General features: G+C 45.2%; 1 protein-coding gene across 1 annotated transcript in view; it reads right to left on the reverse strand.

Moving 5' to 3' along the window:
- Positions 1-12,051, reverse strand: part of Pdzd2 (PDZ domain containing 2) — a 235,097-nt gene that overhangs the window by 75,905 nt on the left and 147,141 nt on the right. Inside the window, exon 5 of the mRNA XM_077800187.1 lies at positions 7,523-7,678. Coding sequence (XP_077656313.1) covers positions 7,523-7,678 — 156 coding nt within the window. The remainder of the gene's footprint in view (positions 1-7,522; positions 7,679-12,051) is intronic.

Here is a 12,051-nt window from a genome sequence, read left to right on the forward strand (position 1 = left end):
TTTCTTATCTCGCTCTGGCAATTTCGCATACTGCATTCAGTTTCATGCAATGACTTCTGTCTGTCTCATGCCAGTTAAAGTGTTGCCCAAGGAACATCAAAGTGAACTGAGACCTAGCTGGAGGAGTGCAGAACTGTGGAGAAAGAATAGTTTGTAGATCTGGGCAGGGAAGAGAAAAATGCAGAACTCAGGGTAGAGGATCAGCATACAAGGTGCTGGGACAGTCCTTGCATCCACAGCACAGCCTATACACCACAAGCTGATGTTGGGGAAGGTAAGGAGAAGATGACATGCCCAATTCCATGCCTGAGGAGCTGAAGCAGGCTGGGGACCTGTGCTTGCCAAGTGTCCCATGAGCACTACAACCCCTGTGGCCTTGCTCCTCTGTTCCCAAAGTGCAAAAAGGAGAGAGGCAAGTGGGGGCCTAAAATCTCCTCTTATCTCAATGCACAGAGAGGTCCCAGAGTTTCAACCAGCTCCTAATAGCAGGCTCCTAAGAGACCTCCTGTTTTCATTTTTAGTCTGGGTAAACAGCAGGGTCTTGTGGAAGATTCTGAAAACAGACTCCTAGGCCTGCCCCACATGGAGCTGTGGAATGGGCCTTTCCAGATGGCACCTGGGGAATCTGACGCCAGCCCACATATACTACACCCTCCTGCTGCACATTAGACAGACGAGGGACCACCTGCACACCTGCATGAATCTCTAAGCAGAAACTGCAACTGCCCTGGGTTTAGAGGGATTCTGAGGACCTCAGAGAAGCAGCCAAGTCTTCACACTGTCCCCTTGAAGCTGTGGGGAAAGAACACTGGCTCCCCTGTGCCAGTATTTCTCTGTGTTAATTGTTTTAGCCTGTGAAGATCAGATTTCCAGTCCGTTTTAACACGAATCAGAGCTTCATGCGCTTGGTGCTCTTTGCTTTTTTGTATCAGATGCTTAAGTTTGATTCACCAGAAAAATCTAGTTCAGACCCCAAAGGAGAGACAGTTCCCCAGCCAGGGCAGCTTGAGTCAACCAGAAATGACACTTTCAGATGCTGTGATAAAAGTCTTCAGACACTTCTGCAAACACACAGAGTGGACATTTTCTCAGCTATTCCATCCAAACAAAACACAAGAGGCCCTCTCCTTTCTTTCCAAAAATGAATATCTACCTGAAGGATACCATCTTCCAGGTTCTCACCTCCACAACGACAGAGCATCACACACCCACATCAGACTTACAGAGTTGCAAGGTCCAGTTTTGCTCTTCGTTCCTTTCAAGAGATGAGATCTTCCCCAAATCCCAATCTCCCAAAGTTCTCCCAGATTTCCCCAAACTTGTGATTCCAGAAACGCTGGAACTGATTCTCTTGATGCCAGAGGAAGCCGGATACAGGTCTCCTGATTGATGTGCTAAACAAGCTCTTCCTAGCTGAGTGGTGACAACTGTACATTTGGCAGAGACAACCATGACTTCCATTTCTGAGGGTTTTGTTCTTTGTTAAAAATATAAAAAAAGGGAGACAAGTTTTGATTCACTGAAGAGATATCACCCATATTCCGCCCTGTCATTCTGAAAGTCTTTCTCTTTATTTAAAAAAAAAAAGCCACTTTCAGGGGTGTAGGACATGGATTTTTTTTCCCCCTCTGAAAAAGTGTCTTTTTTTTTTTTTTTTCAGATGAACCATGAGTATTTACACTTGGGACAGAACACACATTTTTCTGAATGGTCAGAAGATCCCAGGAGAGGGCTGGGGTTATGACTCAGTGGTAGAGCACTTGCCTCACATGTGTGAGGCACTGGGTTCAAGTCTCAGCACCACATGTAAATAATTGAATAAAATAAAGTCTATCAACAACTAAAAAAAAATATCACAGGAGAATCTGACCCTACCCTCACCCCTTGTTACACTTCAGGTCCTATGCTGCATCCTCAGGATAGAGAGGTGCTTAATCCCTCCTGCTCCTTGCTCTTGAAACTTTTATGTCCAATTAGGAAGATAGAGCAGTAAAAAGATAAATGATACAAAAAAGATGATAAACACTATGATAGATACAGAGTGCTACCTAAGCACAGAGCATAGACTAAATAACCCGAGGGCTCAGGGAAAGGGATGCTTCAGGGGTGGAGTGACAGTTGGGCTGGGTTGCCAAGGATCTTGCCAGGTGAGGAAAGGAAGGTGGTCTTCCAGGTAAAACAGCAGGTGTGAAGGCACCAAGTAGCGAGGAATTCTAGAATACAGGGGAAACACAGAGCTCAAAATGCTAGTGGTGTGTGTGTGTGTGTGTGTGCGTGTGCGTGCATGGAACTGTTGGGAGCATACACAGGAGACAGCGCAGCACAGCCAGGCTGGGTTTGGCAGCACAGTTGTTCCTTGCCATAGGCTGGGGATTGGTAACAGGATACCCACTGGATACTAAAATTCAAGGTGTAGAAGTCCCTTATATAAATGTCTTAGTGCTTGCATAAAACCTACATATATATATATATATATTCTCCTCTACACTTTAAATTACCTCTAGATAACTTATAATGCCTAATACCATGTGGATGCTATGGAAATAGTTGTAATATTATTTAGGCAACAACGACAAGAGGAAAAGTCTCCATGTTCTGTACAGGTGCAATTTTCCCCCTCAAATTATTCTCCATCCGTGGTTGGTAGAATCTGCTGATGCAGAGCTCATGCTTGCTGAGGGATGACTGTATTCTACATTAAGGAGTTGAGATTTTAACTTCAGAATAATTGAGAGCTACTCAATTTTTTTTTTAATTTATTTTTTAGTTCTCGGCGGACACAACATCTTTGTTGGTATGTGGTGCTGCGGATCGAACCCGGGCCGCACGCATGCCAGGCGAGCGCGCTACCGCTGAGCCACATCTCCAGCCCCGAGAGAGCTACTCAATTATATTACTTGCTTAAGCGACAGAACTAGACTCTCATTTAAAACACTATGGCTGAGCAGAAGATGAGATGGAGATGAGAGATTCCAGGAAGACAGACCCATCTGGGGTTCAAGGAGCTCAGGTGGAGTGGAGGAGGGGTCTAGACTTAGGGATTTCTGAGACCAAAATTGACAGACTGTAATCATGCATGCGCTGGCGGTGACACTGGGGGCAGGTGATGGAGAGTGAGCCCTATCACTGAAGCCAGCCCCATTCAGGACAGCAATTGTGCAAATGCCTGTCTTTCCCACCATCCTTTCCTGTTTCTTTTGATCCAGTTTTTACTTTTCAAACTTGATATTCAACATATGGTTTTATACTAAGCTTTTTGAAAGGAAAAATCTCATTGCTGTTTATTGTAGCAATGGGAAGTAAATCAAAGCACACTCACAACAGATCCCTAGTCTTTACCTCACATTTGCTCAACGGAAGCACTTGGAGTACAGCGCAACGGACAGGTGCAAAAGCAGTCAGTGTCCGAGTGGACCTGGGCAGCAGGTTTAGCCATCATCATCTGTGGAATCAGGGCCTTTGTGACTTAGTTGATTAAAATGGTACCAGATTTCTTTCATTTCAGTGGTTCTTTAGTTTTTAAAAATTACAAAACAAGAGTCTTAGATTGTGAACACATAACTCAAAGAATTTTTTTTCATCAGCTCAGCTCTCGTCTAAGGCGCATCAGGGCAGACCCTGGGAGGGAGCAGGGAGGCTGGCTGCCCACAGTTCTGCTTCAGGACTGGTTCTCTTGGTGTGAAGCCAGAGTGGCTAAGACATGGTTGGTGCCCAGGTCCAGGGGACAAACTGGGACCCTTCTCCGTGAATGTTTCGTGAGGGGTAGAGTGGAAAGGAGCCCAGAGAAGGGAGATTGTTGAAGTAGGATTGTTTCTTGGGCTGGGGACATAACTCAGTTGGTAGAGTGCTTGCCTTGCATGCACAAGGCCCTGGGTTCAATCCCAAGCACCACACACACAAAAAAGATTGTTCCATTGTTTCTCGCCTCTTTGCAAACAAAGTGTATGCAGATGTGTATGACAGCATGCACAGAAATTCCTCTGGAAAAGCACATAAAATAATAAAGGTGTAAAATAATGTGATTAATTGACAAACAATTAAATTAAAGACAATGTTATTGGTGATCATAGAAGTGGCCACTGCTATGCATGTTAGTATAACCTCTCTGGAGAAAACTTTGGATCAAACAATTCTGCTACAAGGTATTTAAGGAAAAAAAAACATAAAAAATATGCATTGGCATATATGAGCAAAGATATACAGAGTCTTTATCATTTTGAAAAAAAACTGAATATACATGTGAGTGATGTAAATTGGTGACACAAATTTTGGCACTTCCATGTTAGGGAATATTAGCCATTATAAACCACGGTTTCAGAAGAAGCTTTAATAAAGAGACATGCTCAGGGTTGTATCACTAAAATCACAGCCTGTTTTGTAAGCATGGTTTTCTAAGTTTAATTAAAAATAGATGGCCTTTGGGGCTATAATAATTCAGTTAGAAAGGCATAGCAAAATCTATCATAATAAATTTGTGAAAATTTATCATCTCTATGTAGATATCTATGTATATATATCTTTGCCTGTATATATCTGTGCATATTTTTGATGTAATTCTCCTCTAGCAGAATTTCTTAGTCAAAGGCTTTCTCTAGAGAAATGATACTTGTTATTATTATTATTTGTGGTGCTGGGGATCAAACCCAGGGCCTTGTGCATGCAAGGCAAGCACTCTACCAACTGAGCTATAGTGATACTTATACTCCTAGAAGTGGCCAGTTCCCAAGATCATCAATAATATATTTAAACAACAACAACGACGACGACAACAACAAAATAGTTTACCTATTAATCACATTGTTTTACATGTTCATTAGTGTAATTTTCCCAAAAGAAATCTATAAAAATTGTAAGCATAAATTATAATTTAAATTATAATATACAACATGTAATATATTTAACATAGTCCATGTGTTATTTATTAAAGCAGTATTTGGTATAAAAAAAATTCCCAGACAATTAAATAATTCCTTGGAGTTTTTCTGCAAGAGAATATGACTTATGAAGTTTTAAAAATTTATGGGACTGTGACCTTCCCCACAAAGAGCCTTTGTGCTACACCAAGGCTGGGGGCTTTATCAGACGTGCAGCCAAGGTCCCCTCTCCCCTCTGGAGAAGACCCTGAGCTCCCTGAGCTTTCCATGGAAATCTAGCTGACCAGCCCCCAGGCATGGCTGCTCAGCCAAGGGCTCCTGCTCAGCCAGGGTGAACTGTCCAGACTGGGAGCATTGGGAGGGGGAGAGCAAGGGGACTCCCTGGGCTAGTGCGGGGCTGGCAGAGCCAGCAGCGAAGGGCGTCTGGCTAGAGGTGGAGTGCTGGAGTTGGGTGGGAGTTAAGGAGTCCCTAGCTGTATGGTGACACAGCCCTTGCTCCTTCTTGTACCACAAGCTGTACCTTGTACCACAAGGAGCAGAGAGCCCAGAGCCTGGGGCTGGAGGTCGCAGGGAGGAAGAGCTCAGGATGACCTTGGCCTTGACAATAGGTAGACAGTAGAGGAGAAGGTGGTGGGGAGAAGGCACAATGCTTAGGCGTGCTCAAGGCTTATTCCAGGAGCATCCCTGAGGTCCATGGGATGGGGACATGCACAGGAAGCGGAGGCCCTTTGAGGCTGCCATGCTGTGGTCATCTGTGGGCTAGGGGAAGAGCCATGAAACTGATGGTAGGTAAATCTGGTTGGATTTTGTTGTCATTTTTCATTATTTTCTGGGCTTAGCACAGAGCTGAGAAAATGGCAGGTATTCAGTGAATGCTTGCTTTGCTTTTTAAATTTTAAACCTGCACCCCCATCCCCCATCCCCCATCCCCTACCTGGGCTGCTGGGCTGCAAGCTGCTGGCTTTGCTCAGGCTTGCTGCAGTAGCCTTGCTGTTAAATTTTGTTTCATATAACTCAACAACCAGATCACTGCCTCAGTCATCATGCTTTCTGACCTCCTGGAGCTCACCATGGGGTGGGAGAAACATACCTTAGTCTGACCTGCCCCCAGGCATCAAACAGATCTGTGATAAGTAGCTCACAGGAGGGCACATGCTTGGTCATGGTGCTAGAGCTGAGGGATTGGAAAAGGGTATTGGGAAGTTTCTCTGAGAAAGTAACATTATGGGACCCAAAAGATAAACATGAATCAGTTATGCAAAGAGGATTCCATAGAGACAGAACAACATTTGCAAAGGTCCTGTGGCATGAAAGTGGGTAATCACCATGAGGGGCTCAGGAATGGGCATTGTGGTGGTTGCATAGAACTGAGGGTCAGTTTGGTCTACAGGGAGGTCTGAGAAGCAAGCAGGGGTCAATCATGGAGTGCATGATAGGTCATGAAAATTAGTTGAGTCTCTACTATTACCAAAAGTCAAAGGAAAGCTAAATGGCCATAATGCAAAAAGATAGGAATCAGCACACAGTTGTTTCAAACTGTCAACCTCGGCTCCACTTGTTAAGTTCAGGTTTGCCTGCTATTACAGGTTGGTCTTCTGAGAAAGCTCCCTCCTTTGAGGGAAAAGCAGCTGGAAAAATGTTTGAAATCAATCATGGTTCTATAGAATACAGGGTATAAAAACTTCTGAATTTTATGATGCAATCGTGATTCCTGAGATGTGATACCTTTGTGCAGCCTACAACCTGTAAAACCATACTCAGTGGCCCTGATCTCCAGGGACCAAAAGTAAAGAGGAAAATCTTTTTCTTCTTAAAGTAATATGGCATGTTATGGCAAATAAGATGAGATGCATTTTTTTTGGCCTTTGATGGCCTTATGATCAACAAAGCTGATTTTCCAACACTATCTATGCTACCTAGGTTCAAAGCTGGTGGGAAGGAATAACAGGTTCCAAATGGCAGAAGAGGGTGCCTTCCCCAAGGTTAGTTGGATGAGAAAAAGGACTAAGAAGAGTTTACACATACACACACACACAAAAAAAAATGACACATTTTTCAGATCTGGGATACAAAGAGGAGACCATGGAGCCAGAAGCTGTTCTGACAGCTTCGTGTACACCAGGTGACATGTGCAGAACGTGAGGGTGTGAAGTGACACCAGCCATGTGAGGAAGAGCCCCAAGCTGTGCGGGGTATCCTGGCTTGGTTAAGATGGTAAGCTGTCTTCTACACAAATCTGTCTGGGTGATCTTTGTGCTAACATTCCACTCGGAACCAGAAAGCTTGCTGTCTTAAGTTTAGATTCACGAACACTTGTTTTCAAACACTATCGAGAAGCAGCAGCAACAAAATCCTGTTTATATCACAAAGCACCCTAGACACTGATCTAGGCACTAAACTCAATAGCCAGTTGCATTCTGATTTGTTTGGAGTCTCAATTTTTTTTTTTTTTCTGAAATGAAACGCCTTCCCCTCGCAGATGTTTCCGGAAGATTCTGAGAAAAATATCAAAAAGAGTGCACTGAGGTCCTTTCCCTTCCTGGTGTCTATCCCAGTCTCTGAAGTATTTCTCCTCTGATCCTGACACCCATGTCTTCAGGGAAACCATTCCAAAAGAGCAGCCTGGGAGAAACCAGAGTCACACTTACTGCTCTTTGGATGGCGGATGAGCTGGTCCCTTCCTCCTCTTCCCCGTCTGGCTCCTGGTCTTCATTGTCGGTCCATGAGGACACATCCTCTATCGAGCTGGTCAAGTCAGGCAGACTCTTAGAGGTCAACCTGAGGAGGTCCTCTGCAGAGCTTTCCTGTGGGGATGCAAGGAAAGGTCCAGGAATTATCCCCTGGCACCAACCAGTTCCGCTGACCACCACTGCTTGGGCGAAGCCTGAGCTTCCTCCTTTGGGATCATCCTGGAGGCGTGTTCTCTGATAGCCTGGATTATTTATTTTTTCCCCTGCGTGTATGTCTAACTTCACTTGCCTGTTTGCCCTGCCTGTATGAGTGTTCCTCCCACCTAACACCATCTCTACCCACAGCCACGTCCCCAGACCTAGCACAGAGCTCAAGTATCTATGACCCCCTCCTCCCTGCCCTGCTACCATCTCAGCAGCATCTGCCCGTTAGAGAAAGATTAGATTGTTTCTTGAATCAAAATGCCAACTTGGAGACACGAGAGTGTCTTTCCAATGAAAGCAGCCCTTGAACAACCTTTAAAGGTCAACAACAATTCAGAGAATCAGACTCCATCAAGATCAGACTCCAAGAGGCTTCATCCGCCCAGCCCTCTGCTCCTCTGTGCAGAGAAGGCCAAAGCAGGCTGTGGGATGCAGGTGAGATCGTTAAGTGCTCATGGAAACGCCAACTGCAAATGAGGACACGTGGCAGTCTGGTGCCCTCCTGGGAAATGCCACAAATGGGGGGCTGGGGTCCAGGGAGGGAGGGGTGCAGTGGCAGAGCTGCTTAGAGGCCAGCGAGAAACTGTGCTCTCTCCCCTCCCTCCTACACCAGCCACTTCTTCAGAGAAGGAAACAAGTGAAAGTTTTCATCATCATATGCCTTGAGGTTGACAGAATAGAAGACAAAGAAAAAACAAAAAACAAAAAAACACCCATGTTCAACACTGGACTTCACAAACCACAGTGCTTGAACACCTAATGACAGTGGCATTTGTTACTTGTTTGATGCTGCTTCCACCTTTAAGGAACCTAAAGAATTTTCATCGTAGATTTGCAATTTGTGAATATTATGTTGGTAGTTCTTAACCACGGAAATGAAAAAGTTACTAAATAGAAGGTGAGTTAATTGCTGGGATGTCAACTTTGCTGGACTAACAGAAGAATTTTTAAAAGGTGCCAATCGGTGAGTAAATGGCACGGTAGCCACAGGAAGGAACACTCCAGATCCATGAAAACGGGGGGCTGTAGAAATCACCTCCTGGGTGGAAAGGCAGGATCTTACCGCACCCTGCTCCTTGAACGAGCCCATTAAAATGACAGTAATGAGCATGATATTAATGAGGCATGTAATAATGAATTAGAGGTAATAAAGTCGCAAAGCCAAATGCTCCTCCACTGCTCAGGGCCCTCTCCATCTCCTACAGTCTCCATGACATCCCTGTGACGTGGTCACTGACTCTTACTGTATAGAAGAAAAAACTGAGACCTGGAGTTGCAAGGATGTGCCTAGGAAGCATGGCTTTTCAAGGGCTGTGCTGGCACTTAATTCTAGGTGGGACTGCCCCCAGACTGAACCCTGTCTCCTTGTGTTTGACTCCATTTAAAAGAAATGTGCCCAGCTGGAAGGACACACCACTTAGTGGATTATATCATTGGTGACATTATCAAAATTTCATCTTTTTCTTCTCTTTATTTTTTTTTCTGGGTTTTCTACATTAGAAATAATAAAAATCTACTACTTGGTAATAAAAATCAGGACTAAAAAAAAAAGAGTGAGAGAGAGAGTTCTGTATTGCTATGTGATGCTTCCAGAAATAGCAAAACTAACTTGGAAATTCTGAGTTCCTTCAACAAAGACTTTCTAAGCTCTTACTATAAACATATAACCTATTTGTGGAGAAACATGAGATAGCCTCTCTGCTGTAACAGCTGTATTTCCCAAACAATGCTTTAAAATTTTGTGACAAGGTGACTATTACCTAGAATAACAAGAATCTACTGTGTGTGTGTGTGTGTGTGTGTGTGTGTGTGTGTGTGTGTATTTGGTACTAGGGATCGAACCCAGGGGCGCTCTACCACTGACCCCCATCCTGGCCCTTTTTATCTTTTTGAGGCAGGTTCTAAGTTGCCCGGGCTGGTTCTAAAGTTGCCATCCTCCTGCCTCAGCGTCCTGAGTAGCTGGGATTATAGGTGTGTGCCATCATGTCCAGCAAGACATTTTACATTGTTATTATTCTTTATTCAGCAAGTTAGAAGCTTCCTTCATTCAAATATAAAGACAACAACAAAGTCTGTGGATTATCTCCCCTTGTTAGATACAAAAGAGGAACAGGTGCCCAGAGGAGCCTAAAGTGACACTTCTTTTCCCCCTAATGGATGAACACCTTGGCTGGTGGAGGCCGAGGTTAGACACCAGCAGCAGTGGCAGCTCCGCTGTTCATTGTCTAATTGCAAAAGGGGCCCAACCACGCCTTTGGGATCTGGGCTGGATGCTCAAGAGCTGGAATGGACACCCATTCTTGTTGTCCGCACACTGCTCAGCCCTACAAGAACCCAGCAAGGGTCCCTAAAAGTCAATGCCTCTGGCAGGAACACATTACGTTTTTTCCTAGTACCATTGGCTCTGGGGTCCTTTATATTTTATTTGCTTGAAGGGCAGCATGGAGTATGAGAAGTAGCATGAACTTTGCAGTCTGGAGGACTCGGCATAACCCCTGCGTTTGCTGTCTATTGCCGCATGACCACACGCCCAAGTTAACTGGCGATTCAATTCCATCCTTTGAATACAAAGAACCCATACCTGTATCATGGGATTTGTACTCTTAAGAATCCAAGGACATAATAGATACTAGGTGAGAAGCCCCTGGCAGTGTCCTCTCTTCCTTTAAGGCATCCCCTGGGAACTAGTTTTCAGAGCCCAGTGGATCCCCCTTCATTATTAGCTCTGTGGGTGAGGGGCCCTTTTTGTTTTAATATTATATATTTTTTGTTTGTGGATAACAGCTTGATGTAGAAAAGATCTCCCTCCTTCCTTATTTTCCAAGCTAGCTGAAAAAAATGAGGCAGCATCCAGATGAAGGCTTGGTGACACACGGTACAGAGCTCAGGCAGGACCCCAGGTTCTCGAGCTGCAGCTGTGGGGAGGGGAGCTGTGCTTTCGGGCTCTGGTAGATCTGGCAAAATGAGGAAATGGTTTCTCCTCTGGGGCAGCATTTCCCTCCAGGGGCCTTGGGCAGGCTGACAGGGGACATCCTTAGGACCACTGTCCTTCCTTGTCGCCAGTGAGGGGTAGAGACAGCCCTCAGGCAGGCATTGTGTGTGCAGCTCCAGGGACTTAGGATACCCTGGAGGACCCCAGGGAACTTCTGGAAGGGGAGGAAAGGACCTAGAATGGGCTCAGCTCCTGCCTCCAGGGGCTCAGATGTCTGTATTTCCCACAGAGCCTTCACCAAGGCTCTGCATATTGGAAGCCTGAAAGTCCAGTCAAGGATCTGGGGTAAAAAGTGTAAAGGAATAAAAGCAGATTATTTTTTTTTCAGACAGCTCCAGGTATTTTTCTAATCTACTGGTTAAATACAGTTGACTTTCAGTACCTCTGGGGGATTGGTTCTGGGACACGCTCCCCCATACCAAAATCCAAGGATGCTCAAGTCCCTTTATAAAATAGTGTATAGCCTATAACCGACACATCCTCCCGCATACTTCAAATAATCCCTAGGTTACTAGTCCTTCCTGCAGATGCAGAACTTATGGATAAGAGGCACCAGTTGTATTCCTCTAATCAGCAATCAATCTTGGAATCTAACTGGGAAAATATATATATATATAAACCTCAGATGCAAGGTTCAAAAACAACAGGGATGATGGGAAAAGAATCACCCTGACCAGCAACAGTGTAGTGTGAGAAGGGGCTAAGGTACACAAGGCCTCACACCCAGTCTCCCTGCCAGAAGTAGAAGGAAGTCCCCAGGCTCCATTCACTAATTGCTCATTCACACAGACTCTTTCCTAGTCTCACCAACAGCACAATCAGGTGACAGGAAGGAGAGAGGTCAGTGCCTCCCTTTCTCATCAGAGTTGTGGAGCCTGCAGTCTTTCTCTAGCACTTAAAGACTAGTGACCAGGGTTGGGGGCCTGCTGATGGCCAGATGCTGATGGCATCACGGCCCCTGCCAAATGGAAGCCTCACTCTTCATCTGTAGAACTGGGAGGAAGGAAAGGCGCAGGGTGGAGGGAGCAAAAGACCCCCCAAGGCTTCCCCCAGGGAGGCCTGAAGGAGCAGGCCCCTGGCCTGCCCATGGAGGACCCTGTGTCCTCTTTTCCTTCTGAACTTGAAGATACAATCCCCCAACTCCCTCTTCCCTGCCGTCCAGGTTTCCATATCCCATTTCTGGTTTCTCCTGGGAGAACTGCTTCTCCCTCCACATCGTCCTTCCTTCCACCCTACTGTTCTTACCTCTTCCTTAGTTCTATTATTATCTTTTCACCCTGCAACATGTAAC

The sequence above is a fragment of the Urocitellus parryii genome, chromosome 1, assembly GCF_045843805.1.
Source record: "Urocitellus parryii isolate mUroPar1 chromosome 1, mUroPar1.hap1, whole genome shotgun sequence".
NCBI classification, from domain to species: Eukaryota; Metazoa; Chordata; class Mammalia; order Rodentia; family Sciuridae; genus Urocitellus; species Urocitellus parryii.